Source organism: Dama dama, chromosome 30, assembly GCF_033118175.1.
Source record: "Dama dama isolate Ldn47 chromosome 30, ASM3311817v1, whole genome shotgun sequence".
Taxonomy (NCBI): Eukaryota; Metazoa; Chordata; class Mammalia; order Artiodactyla; family Cervidae; genus Dama; species Dama dama.
In genome coordinates this window covers 22,964,781-22,987,121 of record NC_083710.1, presented here as the reverse complement: position 1 = coordinate 22,987,121, position 22,341 = coordinate 22,964,781, and the positions used below count along the sequence as shown (strand labels likewise).

Sequence of the window (22,341 nt, the reverse complement as noted above, 5' to 3'; positions counted from 1 at the left end):
GTAGTAGATGAAAGAATTTAATGTTACCTCTTTCTTCTTATGAAAGAGGACTCTTTTTTTTTAAGTGAAAGCTGGTTTATTTAGAGAGATACACATTCTATAGACAGCATACAGCGTGTCTCAGAAGATGAGACCAGCCCTTAGAGAAACACTCCAAAGACAGAGTGTGGGCCATCTCAGAAGGTGAGAGGCCCTGTGTGCTCTTTAAAGTTAGCTGATGGTGTTTATAAGCACTGATGCTAATGGGCATGAAGGCTCTGTGTTTGCCTATATCTGCAATGCTTGCCCCCAGGAAGAAGCCACTTGCAAATGCAGAATTTTTCATCCCGATGGTTATTAGCTACTCTTAAAAAAAACCCACCTTTCAGTAATCCTCGACCATGGTCACCTTTGAGTTGATGGTTATTTCTGTACAATTATTCTGGTTGCAGCTTCTACTTAAATGGACCTGTTACCACTTGTACATGTCCCAGTGCACAAACATTACTTCAAGATACTTCTTTGAATGTGAATGCATGGCATCCTGCATCGGGGTGTCAAGGTGCTGTAGAGTTTACTGAATACTCAGCTCTATTAACTGACTTTCTGAATCAAGCCTGATACTATGCTGGATGACTTCTGAATTCCTTGGGATAGTCATCTAACATCCTTCATCCCAGTATTTTCCACATCTTTATCTTATTTTTTTTTTTTTTGTAACACTTTATTTTTAAAAGTAAATTTAATTTAAAAATTATTATTATGTGATTATTTCAACAAAGGAAAACAAATAAGACACGTGAAATAAAAAGTGAATACCTTTCCCTCAGTTTTTTAATGGTTTGATGTATATCCTTTTGGACCTTTCTGTATAAATAGTTATATACGGGTGAGTATAATTACCTACTGCTTTTCTCTGCCAGTCTGTACCTTTTCTGCTTAACAACATAGATGTTTTACCTGAATCTATTGGCAGACCATTTATAGTTGCTTCCAATATAACAGTTGCTTAATTTTCTTTATGGATGTGCGTTTTCCAAGACTCATATCCAGAACTCTTCTGATGGGCATTTCACCTTTTTTTTTTTTTCATATTTGGCTATTAAAAACACTGTTGCGCTGATTTTCTCTGTTACTGTTTGTTGTGTGTATATCTTTGTATACACATACAAGTATTTCTATAGAATAATTTTCCAGAAATAGGGTTTCTGGGTCAGGGAATATATCATTAAATTTTTTGATAGCTCTTGCCAAATTTCTCCCCAGAAGGTTCAAACCTGTTAGACTTCTGACACTGAAGTCTTTTAACCATCTCTTGCTAGCACCCTGAACTCCTTGTCCCCTTTACCCCTTGTCACACAGACGTGGAAGGCCCTCACCCACGCCCGTTTGCCCTGCGTTGCCCTTGGGTGTGTTGTCACCCACACCTGGTGTTTCTGATCTGAGCCAGGCCTTCTGTCTGTTCCTGGCCAGTACTTCACCCTGTCCCATGCTGGCTGTTCTCAGCCTTCAACACTCGCTGTCAGACCTGTGCCCAGCTCTGCTTCTTTGCGTGATGACCCATCTTGCTGCCGGTGTCTGAGGGGTCCCCACATTCTCCTGTGTCTCCCCCTCTCACCTCTTTCCTCTGTCCCCTCTCTTGTGGTCCTGCCGTCACTGCCTTCACTGGACCCCCATCAGAGCTCCCCTATCTGCCAATGGAGATGAGTTTTTATGTATTTGAGGTCTTCCTGCCTCTGGTCTTGCTCACCACAGTCATCCTTCATGTTGCTGCCTGCAAGATCGCTCCAGAATACAACTTTAATCATGTTAATCTCTGCTTTGGAATATTTCAGTGGCAGATCCATGGATGCATTTCACGTTCCTTGGTCTGTGTTTGGGCACTTCATCCCTTGGCCCTTACTTTTCCTTCTGGTCTTTTCCCTACCACCACCCAAGGTGGGTCCAGCCAGCCCACCTGCTTGTCTCCTGAACCTGCCTCTCCCTGGGATACCTTCATCCCCATCTACCCTTCAGCCAGATCTGAGCATCTACCGTGCTCAGATTTCTGCTCTCTGAAAATATCTTTCCTTAACTTTCTTCCTATGGCTAAGTCCTTTCTCCTCTCTGCCTGTAGTGCCTTGATTATATCTCTACCCCAGCACTTGCCGTCTGGCTGCAGAAAAATTGTGTATGTCCATCTCCCCTGTTCAACTGCTTCCAAAGACTTAATTCCTAGTACTTTTCAAAAAATCCTGAAATACAGTAGGTGATTAATAGTTGTTAATGAGCCTCAGGTTCCTCTTGTAGCAAGCAAGAATTAATGACTCACCCAAGGCTATCCAGCTAGTAAGCTCTGGAGTAGAAGCTGCGGATTCTGTCATCCCCAAGCCTGAAACATCTTCTGTTTGGAGATCAGTTGTGGGACCTCATTCAGTAGAATATGAGTGTTGGAAATGAAAGAAATCTCTCATTTGTTTAGACGGATTTCATTTTTATCTCTTTCCTCTTACCAGCAGTCTTAAAACTCTCGTCTCCCCCTTTCTCTAAGGTGTATGGTTGGGGCTACAACGGCAACGGTCAGCTCGGCTTGGGAAACAACGGCAATCAGCTGACCCCTGTGAGAGTGGCGGCTCTGCACAGCGTGTGTGTGAACCAGGTATGTGTGGTGGGCTCCTAGCCGCTGCTCCCCGGCTACCTTCCCTGCTCTGACTTGGAATATCTGTGGGAATTTAGTTCCCGGACCAGGGATTGAACTTGTTCCTCCTGAATAGAAGCACGGAGTCCTAATCATTGGACCAATAGGGAAGTCCCAGAGATTTACTCTTTAATAAGACTTTTTGAACAGTACCCCGTGCCTTCATCTGCCACATTTAATATTATATCCTCCCTAAATTCCCATGATGAGAAGCAAGACCATGGTCCTGGCACATTGGTCTTGATAATTCGAAAAGCTACTGGGAAAAATCCAGTAGTCTCAGGTACAGGCTTTTCTAATGCTTTTTTAATGTTCCAGAGAATGTCAGTCCACACCTGATGATGAATTGGCATTCTGCAGGAGCTGGCTGTAATCTTTAAGTAGATGTTTCCCCTGCCCTTCCTGTTCTCCTGTTGATGGTAACCATGTAAATTTACTTGCAGATTGTCTGCGGCTATGCACATACTCTAGCACTAACCGATGAGGGCTTGCTCTATGCCTGGGGAGCTAACACGTATGGGCAGCTGGGAACTGGCAATAAACATAACCTGCTAAGCCCAGCACTCGTCATGGTGGAGAAAGAGAGGTAACTTGGCGGTACTATGTCTCGGGATTGTGTGTGCATGGGGACTTGGGCCTGTGTGCGCTGGAGCACTGGTGTTTGGCTTTGTAGCTCTTTCATTCATTAACATTCTCATTGTGAACAAAAGTGCTGTTTTACCAGTCAGAGTGAACATGAAGTTGACATGATTCTCATGCAGCTTTCTCAGATGACCACCCGAAATAACCACTGATAGGCATTCATGCATTTTGGTGTATTGCTTGTGGACTTCCTAGTAGGGTCTGTCACCATGTTGAAATGTAAAGCATATTATTTTCCCTTTGAGCCAACTAAACTTTTAAATTAATAAAATCTGCCCTTGAAAGGCCATTATCTGTTTAAATATTGGTTAGATTTAATGTGTGTTACTAGAATAGATGCTTAATGTTTTGAGCCATATTGTGAGGTCTTGCGCACTAAGCTTTAGGATGTTGACTTCTAATTCTGGGATGCCACCTAGGAAGCATGCAGAGAAATGTAATAAGTTTGGCTTGATGTCCGTTTGCATTGGGATAGTCAGAGTCCATGACCCCTGGACCACTGCTTAATCAGCCTAATGAGCCTTCTGAGTCCCGACTGGGGGTAAGAGAGAAAGTCGTATTTGTAGGGAAATGGTTTATTGAATACAGTATTTTTTGCTACTGGTTAAGCCCCCAGAACTGCCAGGACATTTTTTTCAGTGGCTGCTTTACTCATTTACGTTGGTTGCTAGTCGGTTTTCCCAGGTTTTCCTCAACAGTATTTATTACCCGTCCTAACCCAGAATGAGCTTCGGGTGAGAAGGGGGCCACCCAGGGTGAGCGTAACCCGGAGCTGTTGTTCCAGTCTGTGGGTTTTGTCCATATGACCTGGATCTTGGGCTCTTTGAGGTGTTCGGAGCGCAGAGCTTTTATTTGCCGTGTGTGGTGCGCTTGGGCCTCTGTGAAGGAAACGTAACGTGCGTTTTTCTTAAAACTCTCCAGGGTGATAGAGATCGCGGCCTGCCACTCGGCGCACACGTCGGCCGCCAAGACGCAGGGCGGCCACGTGTACATGTGGGGCCAGTGCCGCGGGCAGTCGGTGACCCTGCCGCACCTCACGCACTTCGCCTCCACCGACGACGTGTTCGCCTGCTTCGCCACGCCCGCCGTCACGTGGCGCCTGCTGTCCGCGGGTGAGCGCGCCCGCGGCCCGGCAGCCGAGCCGCGGCCCCGGGCGGCCCAGCAAGCCTCGTCCTCCTCGGGCTCTAATACGCCTCCCCGAACTGGATCTGCGTGATACTGCTTATTAAAATGCTCTGGAATATTATATGAGTTTATTATTTCCTCCCCTTCGGTGTTTTCGGTGTGAGGTGAAATTCACATACAAAAATGAACCATTTTTAAAGTATACAATTCAGAGGCATTTACTGCCTTCACCATGTTGTGCAGCCAGCATTTACATCAAGCTCTAAAGCATTTCATCACCTTAGAAGAAAACCCTATACCCATTACACAGTCACTCCCCATTCTTTCTTTCCCCCAACCTCTGGCAACTACCCATTTGTTTTGTTTTGTTTCTATGGATTTACCGGTTCTAGATGTTTCCCTTAAGTGGAATCTTACCATGTACAGCCTTTTCTGTCTGACTTCTTTTACCCAGTGCTTTTGAGACCCATCCAGGTTGCAACATAATACATATCAGTACTTCTTTTTATGACTCTGAGTGGTGTTGTATTGTATATATAGACCACAGTTTGTTTGTCATCTATCTGTTGATGGACATTTGGATGGTTTCCACTTTTTGGCTATTGTGAATACTGTTGTTATGAACATTCATGTACAGATATTTGAGTGTGTACAAATATTGTTAAGTGCTTTTGTTATACTAAATTTATTATATAATTTACTATGAACCAAAAGTGAACTTAAAAAAATGAAGAACTTGTTAACTTTGTGGAGTTAATTCCCCTTTTTTTCCTCCTTTTTTCCTTTCAACCAATCTCACAATTTTTTTTTCCCTTGGAGGAGAGTTAAGGAGAGGTATTGTGAAGGATAGGGGGACTTCCCTGGTAGTTAAGACTCTGCTTCCACTGCAGGGGGCCCGGGTTCGATCCCTAGTCAGGGAACTAAGATCCCACCTGCCGCACAGTGTGGCCTAAAAAAGAATAAAAGGATAGTGGAATTCAGGGTGATCTTTGGTTACGTCATCTGTCCCTTTTCTGAATACTGCCTTCCTTCATGGGCCTGTTGATGAAAATGTGAAGCTGTCATCAAGCTGAGTAGCCATTAGCAAGATAATCTTAGTCTCTTTTATTTCTTGTTTGTACCTTTTAGCCAGTGTATTTCTTCTAAATTGTTCTTTTGTTTATAGTGCAGAGGGGATAAAGTGAGTCACGATACCCTGTGCTTGAAAATTAATACAGCTGTGACAGCATGGGGTTTGGGTTGCTCAGTAGTTGACGCTGAAGGTCTTGTAATCCACGGCCAGCTCAGGCTGGGGCTGTGCCATCAACAGGTGACCAGTCTCTGTGGTCATGGGGGCAAGAGTATGTTTAGGAAAAGTAAAGCTGCTGCTCAACTTAAAGAAAAGGAACCTTCCCAGGTTCTTTAACTGTAGTTCAGTGATTGTTTGCAGTGAATGTTATGATTAGAGAAAATTTAGTTCATAGGACGGGTCTCCTTGGCTGCACTCACACATATGTATAGACCTGTACACATCTTCAGAGTCATATACCTGCCTAACCTGAACCTGTTTGGCCCCTGAAAGGCTTCCCTCGGGTTCTTGCATCTTAAAATCCTCATCTTGAAAAGACATTCTTTTCAGACCAAATGTCCTACCATTTTCTACTATTAAGTTTGGAAAAAGTACAGTCACTAAGTATATCTCCCAGGTGACCTCTTTTCCTGTCCACCCTCTAAACGTCAGAAGTGTTTGTTGCCTCGCAGTTTCTGATCTCAGCAGAGTGCTGGGAAGAAAGTCAGAGGATGAATGGGTACCTCTGAAGAACAATTTCTTCTCTGGAGGGTGGTACTATACTTGTTGCCAGAAACCAAGGACGAGATGCAGGAGCTGAGGCACTGAGAAGAAGCTGTGTTTTGGGTGGGGAGGCTGGGTAACAATCTAGACTCTTGCACTCTTTCCCATCTTAGTTATTTCTCGTCTTTTCATTCACTGGGGATTCAGATTACAGGGTCAGGTTTTTGAGAGAATATCCACCTTTCCTCCACAGACAAGAGAGCTCTGCATTGTCAGGGTCGGAGGGGAGGCTGTAGGTTAGAGTAACAGGGCTTAGGCAAATGGTATTTCCTTAGGAGAGTCTGATAGTAAAGCTCACGGAAAGCTCGTTGTTAGGTTTCAGCCTAGCTTTTAGCAGTTGTCCCTCTGTAAGAGTTGCCCTGGTAACAGCAGCTGCTGCGAGTCTTGAGGGAAGTCCTCATGTTGGCGGACTTGGAAATGGGTCTCCTGCATCAATAGTACCTTCATTCAGTGCCAGTGAGGGTCTCTGGAATTTTTAAGTTTCCCCGTTAGCCACCGTCTTCCTCTTTTCCTTTATTCTCACATGTAAAGCACAAGAAAGTGTTGCATGAGTTTAAAAATTAATGCAGCACAAATAATAATCCTTACACACTATGCTTTTCCTTACACGCCTTTGCTTTTCTTCATGATAACACAGTTCTACTTATAGGTAAGAATTATATGTCCTTGCACCTTTTTATCAGGCAGTGTGACCACGGTTTTGTAAAGCTACTCCTGTTAAGTACACGTTCCTACTAAGTAAATTTGCTGTGTTTTAGATAGTGTGTAAGGATTATTATTTGTGCTGCATTCATTTTTAAGGTTAAGAAGGATGTTTAGATGCCAGATACGGAGGGGAAAGGGTCACCCTGGGAAAGAACACCACTCTAGCGTGACCACTCAAGTGAGGAGTGTGTTTCTTAGGACTCTTGAATTGAATTTACCAACTCCTTGAAACTACCCTAAAAGCAGAGCAAAGGTGTCCAAAGTGCTTCAGTAGAGGAAAACTGATCAATTCTCAGCCTTAGATGAACACTGCTCAAACTTTCGAGAGAAGAGTTTGTGTAAAATGACAATCTATAACTTTTTCTTTTCAAAAAGATTTTTTTTTATGTGGACCATGTTTTTAAAGTCTTGATTGAATTTGTTACAACAGTGTTTCAGTTTTATGTTTTGGTTTTTTTGGATTTTAGCTTCCCGCCTAGGGATCAGACCCACACCCTCTGAGCTAGAAGATGAAGTCCTAACTACACACCCTCTGAGCTAGAAGGTGAAGTCCTAACTACTGGACTACCAGGGAAGTTCCCAGAATACACATTTTTAATGTCTAGCTTAGCATGGAAGACTGGTTTTTGGCCTTTCCAAATATGCATTTTTTAAAATTAATTTATTTTTTATTGAAGGATAATTGCTTTACAGAATCCAAATACGCATTTTTTCCTTATAGTTTATACACTTGGCGACATTTAGGTATCACCCGCTTTTGAGAATCACCTTCTCATCTCGAGGAATCAAAAACCACCTCAAGTGTCTGTAGTACCTTCATTCAGTGATGACGAGGGTCCCTGGAGTTTTTTTGTCTCCCTGTTAGCCCGTGAAATTTAATTTAATTTCTGTGATGTTGATTTTAATACTGGAAAGTTGATTTGTCGAATAAGGTGTGAACTCTTCTAAAAAAAATCTAATGGAATTATCCGTCATGCTAGTCACTATCTTTCTGAAGTCTTTCAAAACTTGAGCACCTGTGTTAATGTGCTTGCTTCCTTCAGAGCATGAAGACTTTCTAACAGTCGCAGAGTCACTGAAGAAAGAATTTGACAGTCCAGAAACTGCTGATCTAAAGTTTCGAATTGATGGGAAATACATCCATGTCCATAAAGCTGTTTTGAAAATCAGGTATTTTCTCATGAGTTTAGAGTCATCAGTAACCTTACTCTTTGCAGTCTCCATTTCTTTGTTATTCCACACAATGGAGACTAATAAGGACTAATCTTGGGAGTAGAGTGAAACAGCACACTTGATAATTTTGCACGTAGTATCAGTCCACTCATTATTGAAAAGTGTATGTTTGTATGTGTGTATGTGTGTGCATGCGCACTCATGTGCCTTTTAGAAAAAACATAATGTGGAAGTATTTTTCTGTATTGTTTGTTAAATGAATTAGCTCGTACATAATTATTTCCATCAAAAAAATTGTATACAGGTTTAAGAAAATACAAAGGCCCATCAGTGAAAAGTGTATATGTCTTCTTTTAATTAAAACTTCCAGAGAAGGCAATGGCACCCCACTCCAGTACTCTTGCCTGGAAAATCCCATGGATGGAGGAGCCTGTGGGCTGCAGTCCATGGGGTCGCTAAGAGTCGGACACGACTGAGCGGCTTCACTTTCACTTTTCACTTTCATGCATTGGAGAAGGAAACGGCAACGCACTCCAGTGTTCTTGCCTGGAGAATCCCAGGGACGGGGGAGCCTGGTGGGCTGCCGTCTATGGGGTCGCACAGAGTCAGAGACGACTGAATCGACTTAGCAGCAGCAGCAGCAATTAAAACTTCATTTTCCACAAGCAGAAAACTTAGGAATACTGGACTTTCTGGTCCTGAGAGACATCTAATTCCCAGTTGAAGAAATGTTCTCTAAATATGATCTTTGTATAAATGTGAGGGAACTTTGTATTTATTCATAACTGGATGATTGCTCACTGAGCCTGCCATTCGAGAGAGAGGCACGTAAAATCTGACCATTAAGAGTTAAGCTGTCCATTTACAAGTCTTTTTTCAAAATTTAGTTTAACATTTATTTACAAAATAACATGTTTTTAGGGAATTAAAATGCTATGTCATTCATTACTTTAAGGGAGTAAGTGTCTACACCAAAATAGTCATTGAAAGGTGAATGGGAATTGTTTCTGTCTGAAGACCTGTGGTCAGCCCATCAGTCCCTTTCCTGCGTAGTGTTCTGACCGAGTTCATCTATTAACCCTTGCCTAGGCAACTGTAACTTTTTCCCTCTCAGATGAGGTAATTTCCTTTGTAAGTGGAGCCATTCTTTCAGTATTCTGAATGGATATTGAAAATATTTTTGTGTTTTTCTACTGTAACTCATTTTAAAAAGGATTTGAAAAGATGATTTTTAAAAAAAAATTATGAAGTATGTTATACTTTAAGAAAATCAAATATTCAGAAATCAGTTCCTCATTTAGTATATCTGTATGTGTAAATATAATACAAAAAGCTATTTAGTTTTTCTTCAAATATGTGACTATCCTAGTGAGTGTGCTTTACAAATAAATTGGTAACAGGCTTGGGAGGAGAAGAAGGGGAGCAGATGAAAGAAAAGGAACAAAGTTGGGATGGTGGCTGTTTTGAGGATGAGTCAGAAAAGAAGGAAAGTTGTCATGTACGGTAACGGAATAAAAATCCTTTTGAACATAATCCAGTTAACTTTTAAAACCATTTTAAGAATGTGCTGATTACAAAAATGTACTGATGACATAAAAAAATTGAATCATTTGAGTGATATTAATATATATCAAAAGTTTGAACAGTCGTTTTTGAGTTTCTTTTCAATTTCATTGTTTGAAATGCCCTTCTGTATAACATCTTTTAAACAAAACAGGTGAGCAAAAACCTTAATCTGAATGAGGTCTGTCAGATGCAAACAGTGGTACTTGTTGAAGTGCTGGTTACTTTGAGGCTATGTATAATTCTTATTGTTTAATAGACAATACCTTAAAAAATGAAAGGGAGTATACGTAAACGTGAATATAAAAACCCTTGCATGTGGAATATGTTTTGGTTCTTGTACGTGGGATGAATGTACTACTCAAATAGAGTAAACATACCTGTAATACTTGTTTATCCCTGCTTCCGTCAACTTAAGTAGGTAAGTTTTGCTGTTCTGTTTCAGGTGTGAGCACTTTCGATCCATGTTCCAGTCTTACTGGAATGAGGACATGAAGGAGGTGATAGAAATAGACCAGTTCTCCTACCCCGTGTACCGTGCCTTTCTCCAGTACCTCTACACAGACACAGTGGATCTGCCTCCTGAGGACGCTATAGGTACCAGCCATGTTGGGACTGGCCAAGACACAGGGTCAAAAATATTGAGCTCACATTGTGAGTCCGCTGGTAAAGAATCGGCCAGCAATGCGGGAGACCTGGGTTCGATCCCTGGGTTGGGAAGATCCTCTGGAGAAGGGAAAGGCTACCCTCTTGGGTATTCTGGCCTGGAGAATTTCATGGACTGTATAGTTCATGGGGTCGCAAAGAGTTGGACCCAACTGAGCGACTTTCCCATACTCTTATAGTTCAGTTCAGTTAGTTGCTCACTCATGTCCGACTCTTTGTGATCCCATGGACTGCAGCACACCAGGCCTCCCTGTCCATCACCAACTCCCAGAGTTTACTCAAACTCAGGTCCATTGAGTCGGTGATGCCATCCAACCATCTCATCCTCTGTCGTCCCCTTCTTCTCCCACCTTCAATCTTTCCCAGCATCAAGGTCTTTTCCATTGAGTCAGTTCTTCACGTTAGGTGGCCAAAGTATTGGAGCTTCAGATTAAGCATCAGTCCTTCCAGTGAATATTCAGGACTGATTTCCTTTAGGATGGACCGGTTGGAACTCCTTGCAGTCCAAGGACTCTCAAGAGTCTCCTCCAACACCACAGTTCAAAAGCATCAGTTCTTCGGCGCTCAGCTTTCTCTATAGTCCAACTCCCACATCCATACATGACCACTGGAAAAGCCATAGCTTTGACTAGACGGACCTTTGTTGACAAAGTAATGTCTCTGCTTTTTAATATGCTGTCTAAGTTGGTCATAACTTTTCTTCCAAGGAGCAAATGTCTTTTAATTTCATGGCTGCAGCCACCATCTGCAGTGATTTTGGAGCCCCCCAAAATAGTCAGTCACTGTTTCCATTGTTTCCCCATCTATTTGCCGTGAAGTGATGGGACCAGAGGTCCTGATGTTAGTTTTCTGATAGTATTGAAGGATAAAAGGTTTCAGGTTTATTGGTTTTTTACGTGGTTTTTAGGAACAGTTTAAATGCCTTTAGAAATAGTATTGTATTTGGGTGAGAGATAAACTTCCAATTTGGGGTTAGTAGATGCAAACTGTTACATACAGATTGGATAAGCAACAAGGTCCTACTGTATAGCACAGGGAACCATATTCGATGTCCTGGGATAAACCATAATGGAAAAGAATGTAAAAGAGAATATGTTGTTCAGTCGCCAAGTCGTGTCAGACTGTTCACAACCCCATGGACTGCAGCATGCCAGTCCTTCCCTGGCCCTCACAGAGAATATATATTTGTCTCATGATATGCTCCGGGAGATGGTAAAGGACAGGGAAGCCTGGCATGCTGCAGTCCATGAGGTCATGAAGAGTCAGACACAACTGAGCAACTGAACAACAACATGATAGAATATATAAGTGTATAACTCAGTCACTTTGCTATACAGCAAAAATTAACACAACACTGTAAATCAACTATACTTTAATTAAAAATTTTAGAAAAGTATTATATAGATATCAGGGTTAATAATTATGGACACAGTTTATGACTGTGATCTTATTTTACTCTTTTAATCCTGAAGTATAAGTTGCTGATGAATTGAGCATATCATTTTGGAAACACAGTTAGGGGAAAAATTGATTTTTTCATCTTCCTTTGTACTATAGAAGAAACCTTATAAAGGGGGTATAGGAAAGGTGTGCTTGGGAAGTGGGGAAAGGACAAACTAAAAAATAGAATTTATTTAATAAGATTCAGAGTACTGTTCCCTAAGAAGCTCCTGCTGACTTATCTCTACAACTGTCTTCACCAAAATGAAATATATATGTTTATAGATGATTGGAAACTATTTTCATATCCATTAAGCATCCCATACTTTACTTTTAGGTCTTTTGGACTTGGCGACATCTTACTGTGAAAACAGACTGAAGAAACTTTGTCAGCATATCATCAAGCGAGGAATCACCGTGGAGAATGCCTTCTCACTGTTCTCCGCTGCGGTCAGATACGACGCAGAGGTAATGTGAACCAGCATGCAGAAACACACACCGCCCATAACTCCCTGTGGGCACCTTTCTCCCTTTTTTTCTCATGGGACAAGGAGCATGATGAGTGACTTCTCTTCTGTTTAGGGAATCATTGAATGGACTGACCCCTAAAAAAAATTAAATCTGGCTTGCTTTAGTCTCTGTTCATGTTTTCAAAAATGGTTGTTTCTCCTGTTTCTGCCTAAGATAGGAAACTGGAGTCCCAGCAGCTTCACTGCAGGTTGGAATATAAAGAGCCACATCTATTGGGACTCGCAGACGGCATATGATACTTTCAAGTATTTCTCCAGGCGACTTAATATATTTTTTCTCAGGACCCACTGTGCTTTAGCTCCATCTTTGCCCTGTCGTAAGCCAGGGCTGCCCTGTGATTTATACCTGTGTTTGCTCTGAAGTTCTGTCATCATGTAATTGTCACGCACGGGTATTCATGGATGAAGAGCCTGCTCTGGACTCCTTTTTGTTCGGTTGTTTTTTATACTGGATTGATTATGGATCTCTAGAGAGTCCCTGAGTGAATGGGCTGTTGGGAGCCTGAAGTTCTGTGTTTATGTGCATTTTCTGGAAGTGAAGAGCCACGGTACCATCAGAATGTAAGCTCCCTCTGGGCAGGAACTGTGTGCCTGTGCCCAGCACATGGGTGACCAGAGTTTGTTGAAGTGAGTGAAGGTGGTACCATGGGAAGGATGCATTAAGGATAACTAGGGAACTAAAGGCTGGTATGGTTGGCCTTACGTCTTCATAGAGAATAAAAGTCAAAGAGCAATAGCTTTGACGTTTGAGGTGTCTAACTAAGGTTTGCACCCAAAATGACACGGTTAGTCTTTCATTTTATCATCATGTGACCAGGGAGATCACCTGGTGTCAGAGAATTTACCAGACGCCTGCAAAGATCTGCAGCCGCTGCCTTGGACATGTGTTGGAGGACAGACTGCATCTTTGCCACATTTGGGGATCAAAATGGACCATTATGTCTTGCATTTTCAAAATGCATCCTGTTTTTATTTCAGAGTATATTATGATTATAAATATTTGATAAGGTCAGATATAGCTGATTTTCTCTGCAGTCTTTTCAACAGATGGGATGATGATCAAAGTAAATCATTTCTAATAGGAAATGGATGTCTAGTTTTTTCCTACCCTTTCTTTGTCATTGTGAACATCTCTATTCGCAATGCTGTTTCTTCAGATTTTATTTCCTCCCAGTGATATAATTTTAAATTGGTCCATGACTTTTCATCTGGCGATTAACTTTGAACCTTCTGTGTCTCTCCATACTCCTCCTCAGTGCTGATGAGGTCTGTGTTCTTGGGATAAGGATCTTGCTGACCAAAACCAGTCAGGACCACCTGTGCGGTGCTGAGTCATTTCAGTCGTGTCTGACTGTGTGTGACCCCATGGACTGTAGCCCCAGGCTCCCCTCTCCATGGGATTCTCCAGGCAAGAATACTGGAGTGGGCTGCCGTGCCCTCCTCCAGGGGGTCTTCCCCACCCAAGGGTCAAACCCACGTATCTTTGGTCTGAGCTGCACTGGCAGGCAGCTCTTTACCACTAGCGCCACCTGGGAGCCGTGACCACTGGGGCAGCAGCTCGACTCTAGTTGCTGGAAAGTTTTCTCACCTTCAGCTAAACTCTACCCCAGAAGGTTTACGGAAGATGCCTTATTCCTACCCAGGCCAGGTCATTTCCTTCACTAGCTTTCACTTTTCTGATATCAAGTACATCAAAAGCTGTCCCTTGTTTGAGACCACAAATGTGCTTTACCAGAGTCTGTCCCAGTGCAGGCGTATAGTTGGCATTCAGAAATACATGCTGAGTTAAATGAACAAGTGAACGTATTTGAAACATGTCACCATAAAGTTCTACTTTTAAAAAAATTGTTAAACAGTAACTCATAATCCTGTAAATTTTATGTATTCAATGTAGAGAAATTAGAAAATAGAAGGCAAAAACCATTCTTTTTAGGTTGTATTATTTTTGATTCTGTTGGGAGTTATATAATTGACTAAATGTACCTTTATGTTTTATTTCCTTAATACTGTAGAATGTAGAAAGTAAATAAACTAAAGCTTTGGAATATAAAAATAAAGCCCACTTGATATATCTGTTAGTTGATGGGAAGCTGCTGCTAAGGCAGATTGGAAATCAGCTGCAAAATCTGTTATTTTCAGCCATTCACCTTAGGGACCCTGCATGACTTTTCTTTCATTCTGTGAAAATGCTAGGAGGGTGGAGACTCCCTGCCTCTCATATTTCTCTTTTTTCTATAAAAATTACTGTGGTTCCTCCATGCTTCCTTTTGATAAGAGAATTTTGAAGCAAATGTACATACATTAAAAGAACAAAAATGTATTGACTCAATAGTTGTGAAGATTTTTGAAAGTAAGCTAATTGTTGTGGAACCCTTATATTATAGATTCATTGTCAAACTTTCTGCACGTTTTTAAAAAGTAAAGAAGGACTTAGAGAAAGAACACTTAAATATTTCTGTAGTACAGACCTGAATAAGTGTTGATATCAGGGGATAAAATGTGAATAAAACATTGTCTCATGATAGTCTTGATCATGTTATAGGTATAAGCGTTTTGAAATGCTTCTATTTATAGTTTCTTTTCAGGAAATTTTTGTTTTCTGTGTCTGGTTGAACATTAGAAGAAACAGTTGGGGAGGGTTTTTTTTTGTTTAATCAGAGTAGAGAATTTTCCAGAAAATACTACTTTCTGAGCAGCTATGTCTTAAAATTTTGCTTTTGGTGGGTAGAAATAAATATGAGCCAAGAATCTAATTACAGAATTGATTTTGGGATATGAAATTTTGAAAACTTAGTGCTAATAACAGATGGTCAGCATTTACTTTTTTTCTTAGGGGGTTGATTAAACATTTTTTGTGATCAGTAGACTACAGAATATTTTTTGAGTGTATGTTCAGTCACTCAGTCATATCCTACTCTTTGTGACCTTATGGACTGCAGCTTGCCAGCCTTCCCTGTCCTTCACTATCTCTCAAGAGTTTGCTCAAACTTGTGTACATGAGTCGGTGATGCCATCCAACCCTCTCATCCTCTGTCACCCCCTTCTCCTCCTGCCTTCAGTCTTTCCCAGCATCAGGGTCTTCTCCAATGAGTTGGCTCTTCGCATCAGGTGCCCACAGTATTGGAGCTTCAACTTCAGCATCAGTCCTTCCAGTGAATATTCAGAGTTGATTTCCTTTAGGATTGACTGGTTTGATCTCCTTGCTGTCCAAGAGACTCTCAAGAGTCTTCTCCAACACCACAGTTCAAAAGCATCAATTCTTCGGCTATCAGCCTTCTTTATGGTCCAGCTCTCACATTCATACATGACTACTGGAAAACCATAGCTTTGACTCTACGGACCTTTGTCAGCAAAGTGATGTCTTTGCTTTTTAAAAAATTTTCCAATATGGTGAGACACTGAAATACTTTCTAAAAAAGAAAATCAAAGCCCACTTTGATATGGAATGTTTTTGTACTTGATGTACAGTTGATCCTTGAACAGTGCAGGGGTTAAAGGTGTATAATTTACAGTCAACCCTCCATATCTGTGGTTTGTCCAAATCCCTGGAGTCAGTCAGCCTCGGATCCTGTAGTACAGTTAGTATGTGCTGTTGAAAAATATCACCCTGGGAAAAAAAAAAAAAAAAAGAAAAATATCACCCTGGCTGAGTAGTCCTTCTGCAAAATGTCTTAGCACTCAAGTGTTTTAGCCTTGGGCTTTTAAGACTGGATAAGAACTCCGTTGAAAGCTGCAACATCATTTTAAAATTTGGGTTTTAAGACTGTCAATCTTTGTTTTTTTTTACTAAAGAAAACCTGTGGAAAGAAAAACCAAGTTATTTTCAAAGTGTGTACAGTGATTGGAATAATGAGATATTTAAAGATTGAGAATGAATTTATAAATGTAGAATAGCAATATTGTATTTTGATCTTCCTTCCTAATTACAACAAATCTGCTATTTGATCTGCTTCAGAATCACTTTATAATAATTCCACCACAGAATGTCATAAACATGGACTTTGCTTTCTGAAACACCAAGAATATCATATTATGAGATCCCTTGAATTTACACCCATGCCCACTTTCATATTTCATAGCCTTGAGAAGGCGCTTAGAAACTTTTTTTTACCTCCTGGCCAAATACTCCTCATCCTTCTTAGAATTTTTTTTTTTTTTAAGTCCAGCAGTCCTATTATAGTTGACTTATTAGCTGGGTTAAGAGTTGCACTTTTTTCCTAGGTAATTGAAGATCTGATCATTTGCATATTGAGCTGAACAAATCATGTGGGTTCTTATGCTATTTAAGAATACTCAGAAGGGCATTTTTCTAATTCACATACCAACATCAGCAGCACATGGGCTCAGGTTGCTGATTGAATCTGCTTGACTGTGCAGCTCTCTGGTTCATGGAAGTGAACGTGCAGATTTTAATTCCTCTCTTCAAGTGTGTTCAGTGCTTCCTTTTCCGAAGACCTGCCTTAACCACAGTTTAATTAGTTATTTAGACAACTCAGATTTAGATTACTTTCAGTATTCTTTAGTTGGCCTTTCAGTGTTTGAAACTATTAAACATCTGTTGAATACGGTTGACCCTTGATCAACATGGGTTTGAACTGCACGGGTCCACTTATCCATGGATATTTTTCAATGGTAAATACTACAGTACTGTTAGATCCATGGTTGGCTGAATCTGCAAATATGGAGGGCCAACTATAAATTATACTTGGGTTAATTATACTTGGGTTGATCCCCCATGTCGTTCAAGGATCAACTGTACTGAGAAATCTTACCAAACTAAATGGAGGGGAAGACAAAGCAATTTGATAAAACTATTTTCATAGAGTTGTGAACTGACAATTTAGAAGCCCCATTTGTATACCTGGGGCTTCCCTGGTGGCTCAGACGGTAAAGAATGCCTGCAATGTGGGAGACCCAGGTTTGATCCCTGGGTCGGGAAGATCCCCTGGAGAAGGGATTGGCTACCCACTCCAGTATTCTGGCCTGGAGAATTCCATGGACAGAGGAACCTGGTGGGCTACAGTCCATGGGGTTGCAAAGAGTTAGATATGACTGAGCAACTAACACTTTTCACTTTGTATACCTGTACTATATAAAAAAGTTCTTGAAAGTTTATACCCCAGGTAATCTATACAATTAATAAACTGAATAAACTCACTTTTTCATTATACTACAAAGATCTTTAATTCCAAATTAGCAGATACAGAAGTGGCAAGGTGTTTTTTTTTTTTTTTTTTTGCACTTTTATTTTGTATGGGATTATAGCAGAAGTGGGTGGCATAGGATGAGATGGTTAGATAGCATCACCGACTCAGTGGATGTGAATTTGAGCAAACTCCAGGAGACATGAAGAACAGAATAGCTAGCGTGCTGCAGTCCATGGGGTTGCAGAGAGTTGGACACAACTTAGTGACTGAACAGCAACAACAAATAGCTGATTAACAAGCAATGTTGTGATAGTCTCAGGGGAACAGTGCAGGGACTCAGCCATCATACATATGTATGTATCCATTCTCCCCCAAACTCCCCTCCCATCCAGGCTGAGAAGTGGTATGGTTTTGCAGTGTCAGAATTTAATTTCGCCTTTGAATTTGAAATTACATAATTAAAATTTAAATACCTAAAGATCTGTATCTGATACGTGACATGGTTTGAAGAACTTTTTATGTTTTGACTGGGTCCTTCTTCCTCAGTTATATGTAGATAAACTAGTTACATATTTTTGATGAATTAAAATGTGACTTTCATCTTTCTATGGACTATAATTTAGTCCCTAGAGCTGTTTATTAACCATTGAGTTATAATACCAGGAGTAGTGCTTTTTCCTGAATAACAATGTGAGAGAGAATGTTTTATGTTGTAGGGCATTCAGCTGTCCATTTAGCTCATCAGGAATCTCTTACTTTAAAACAAAACAAAACGAAACAAAGCCATGGCTCCAGAGACTGTGCTAACAATCTAAATGCATTTTCAATTATCTGGGAATAGAACTCTGGCAGCAGCTGGCTGAGAGACTTCAGATGTGGTTTCTCTCTTCCTGGTTGTATGACTGGAGGGGGTGCTTCTTTCAGCAAGGGACAGAGAGACTCCTAGAACAAGGAAGCATTTGTTTGCAGGGGTCTGAAAGGGGCATTTCTGTGTGCGAAGCGGCCCTTCCCCCGCTGCCTGATATTCTCATTTGGTGGGAGCTGGGATGCATGAAGCCAAGACCCTACAGTTTAACTGTTGTCGGGATCCTGGTCTGGTAGAACTCTGAATATTGACCTTTAGCATTGCCGGCCAGGTTATAGAAACCGAGCTGGTAGACTTCACCTTTGTGTACATTCCAGGTTACCTAACTGATTTAATAAATGTTTGTTCCAACATTTGAAGGAACAAAGGTCACAGTAGCATTTTGCTGGGGATGAAAGCATGTATCTTAGCACAGGCAAAAATAGGTTCTTAAACTGTTGGTTTGCCACTTGTGTATGAGACTTAGCCTGTGAATGTTGGTAGCTGGTGACTATTCTCCTCTGATTGACTATCTGAGAGATTAATGTGGTGGAAATTATACTGGATTACTCCTTGTGGTTTAAAAATGAAGACATTTTTATATAGGAGAGCATGAAAGTGATTTTAAGGTCTTTGGAATGTTTATTTAAAATTTTTAAAAATTGTTTTCTAGAATTTTTATTTTTAATGTGTCACTTTAGGTTGACCATTTCTCTTCATCACTTTTCTGTTTCTTAAAGTCTTTTCTTCCCTTGAATCAAATGACCCACATCTTAATGCTTTTTTCTGATGCCTGAATGTAGTAAAACATATGATATGGACTTAAGTTGCTTTTAGCTTTTTGAAACCATGTCTTTGAGTGACTGGATTATGTGATAATTGTGAAGAAACTGCCCCCCACCCCCCACCCCCCACATCCCACAGCTCTGTGTGAGTGTTTTGAAGAGTCAGACCTGAGTAAGGGAACCATTGCTTTTACTGTGTGATGAAAAAATAGTTTGTATTTTTTCTGCCTTGTACCTGTGGTCACGTGTTTGCCTAGTTTGAGGTTTCTGGCCTCAGATCTCTTCTAGGGGAGGGTGAGAGCTTTGGGGTGAGGGATCTGGAGAGAAGTAATTCAATCAAAGTTAATTAAAAAAAGGCCTCTTCTTTGTTTTTATTTTTGTTGTGTGTGTCCAGGATTTAGAAGAATTCTGCTTTAAGTTTTGCATCAATCATTTGACAGAAGTCACACAGACTGCAGCATTTTGGCAAATGGATGGCCCTCTGCTAAAGGAATTCATTGCTAAAGCCAGTAAATGTGGAGCCTTTAAGAACTGAAGCCCAAGACTGCTGGGTTTTGTGTGAGTGCTCTGGGGCTGGTGAAGGCGTGTCGTTTGTGCTCTATGGGGGATGTAATTCTGCAGGTAAAAAAAAAAACAAAAACCCATCACATATCTTGCTCACACGGGGACACAGTTCTCTGTGTAGGGATGTGTGAAGAGTGCACGGCTCTTCCTGAACCCATCTTAAACTATTTCCAGATGTGTGTATTTTAAATGTGACCGTAACATTTGGCTGGGACATTGTAAAGGGGTGAAAGTTTTGCTGGTTGGTTGATTTTTTGTTTTTGTTTGTTTTTGATTAGAGGAACTTCTAAAGTTGGAAAGCGGACATTTGTGGCAACTCTCCTGACTCAGTATCAGCAGCCCTTTTGATCCCAGGAGTTAGGATAGTGCACGAATTGTGACAGGTGTAGAGGGCCCCCCACACCCCCCAGAATGAAAGGTGCTGACTTGGGACTTGGCTGAAGAGCTGCGTTAGTTGCTAGGTCTGTAGCTTCACTTTGAAGGGATAGTTAAGATTGTTTGAGGTTTTGTTTGTGTTTTTGCATCATTGGATGACTTTTTTTAACTTCAAAATGATATTCAGTTTAATATAAACCTATTGAAATGATAATTACGCAAAGATGAATTTCTTGGTTAGTCAGGGTTTCTCTTAAGACTTAAGTACATTAAAGAGTAGTAATGTAGAACTATCTATGAAAAATTAATAATGGAAGAAACTTCACTTGGGTGAAGGTGAATTTTTTATAAATCAGAGTCTCCACTTCTATCTAACAGTGTTTTATTAGGGTTAAATTTGAGAAGCCAAATTTCAGTGCTCCCACCTTTTCCCCTATAAATGCTAATCATGTAAGAGGATAATAGTGATATGTTCAGCATTCTTTTGCTTCCTAAATCATGGTTGCTGAATCATCAGATTTGCTATGTCTGACTCAAATAAGTAGTTCTTAAACCCAAGTTTCTTACAGGACTTAACAGAGTTTGTTTTTATTGGTTTTTATCTGTGCCAAATACCATCATACGTTTTGCTTATTTGAAATTTCACCAGCTTTCACATTTGACTTTCCTTTTGGTTGTGTTAGGTATAATATTTAGCACAACTTAACTTTGAAGAAGGATCTAAATTATAGGGTGGGTGGTCTGGTTATGAAATGGGGCTTTGGGAGTAAGAGTGTTCAATGTGTGTCTTTTAAGCTTGCTTCATGTGTGTCTGTTGAGCTTGCTTTGAGAACAAGGCTTTGTTCTTCTCTCTGGCCAGCAGACTCATTTCTCTCTGTGGAAGCTCCCATGGTGAACTGTTTCCTGTTTGGAAGGTCTCCCATCTGAATTGAGACTAGATACATTTTCAGACTCAAAGGAACAAGAGGGTGGAGAGATGCTGAAGCTACTGTTTTTAGCAAAGTTTCTTTGTGTGTGTTGGCTGGGAAGGGCCCAAAGATGGAAATTCATTGATGGGGGCAATGAACACAAGCCCAGAAATCCCAGCCCCCTTTTCTTGACCGTGTTGCAAGCGATTGGAGCCCAGTGAGTTACTACATTAGGATTATTACTGCAGTATGATAGAATTTTCTTACTAGGTTGAGAAATGTACATTAATTTATTAGCTATGATGGGTAGTATTTGTAACAATCACTGTCATAGGCTTATGATCCGGGCAAAACAAGAACTTCAGTGTGTTTACTATTGCTCTTACTTGAAAAAAAAAAAAAACACTTTAACAAAAGCACAAATTAATGTAGTATATCCGTTTCTGTAGATAGTTCATTCATTCAACAAATATTTGCTGAGTTCCTAATAGGTGAAGAACCACTTCTCAGATTACTATTTGTATGAGTATGTATTCAGTGAAGAGAACAGGAAAAAGTCCTTCAGAAAGTACTTGTGTGTATGTGTTTTTTTTTTTTTTAAATATGCTCTCTTATTTTTCTACCTGGTTTTGTTAATCACAGCAGGAGACGAAAACTATTCTGAGTTGTTTTCTTCATCTGACATAATTATGAAAGCTGAAGTATTCGTATTTCTTAAAATAGCCCTAAAATGTACTCTTGAACTTCTTACTGGAACAACATTTGATACTCTAGTTATACAAGTTGTATTTATGCAGTGTTTAGAATGACATGTTAATAAATAAAGCAATCTGTTAAAATGGGCATCTAGAGTTATCTTTTCCCTCTCAAAAATCAGTAACATGCAGCCTTAAAAAGGAAAGAAATCCTGACACATGTTGCCACTTGGATGAACTTTGAGGGTGTTACGCTCAGTGAAATAAGCCAGTCACAAAATGACAAGCCCTGTATGATCCCACTTACATGAGATCCCTCGAGCAGTCAAGGTAGATGGTTGTTGCCAGGGGCTGGGGGAAAGGGTCCGAGGGGTTATTATGTAATAGGTTCAGAGTTTCCATTTTGTAAGATAAAAAACGTCCTGTGCACAGATGGTACCCAACAATGTGAATGGACTTAATGCTACTGAACTTAACCATGGTTAATATGGTAATGTGTATTTTGCAATAAAAAAAAAAAGCAGTACTCTGATTCTTGGATATTAGGCTAAAAGGTACCACCATGAACATTTCCCTGGTGGCTCAAAGGGTAAAGTGTCTGCCTGCAGTGCAGGAGACCCAGGTTCTATCTCTGGGTCAGAAGATCCCTTGGAGAAGGAAATGGCAACCCACTCCAGTATTCTTGTCTGGAA

General features: G+C 40.6%; 1 protein-coding gene across 7 annotated transcripts in view; it reads left to right on the top strand.

Annotated features, from left to right (window-relative positions):
* RCBTB1 (RCC1 and BTB domain containing protein 1) overlaps positions 1–21,799 on the top strand; it is a 51,240-nt gene extending 29,441 nt beyond the window's left edge. For 6 of the 7 annotated variants that reach the window (XM_061133601.1, XM_061133598.1, XM_061133602.1 and 3 more), the window contains 7 exons: positions 2,510–2,617; positions 3,100–3,242; positions 4,220–4,410; positions 8,003–8,129; positions 10,141–10,349; positions 12,139–12,269; positions 19,502–21,799. In XM_061133601.1, coding sequence (XP_060989584.1) covers positions 2,510–2,617; positions 3,100–3,242; positions 4,220–4,410; positions 8,003–8,129; positions 10,141–10,349; positions 12,139–12,269; positions 19,502–19,642 — 1,050 coding nt within the window. In that variant the 3' untranslated portion in view covers positions 19,643–21,799. The remainder of the gene's footprint in view (positions 1–2,509; positions 2,618–3,099; positions 3,243–4,219; positions 4,411–8,002; positions 8,130–10,140; positions 10,350–12,138; positions 12,270–19,501) is intronic. The other variant, XM_061133604.1, reaches the window with a different exon arrangement.
* Positions 21,800–22,341: the final 542 nt, after the last annotated feature.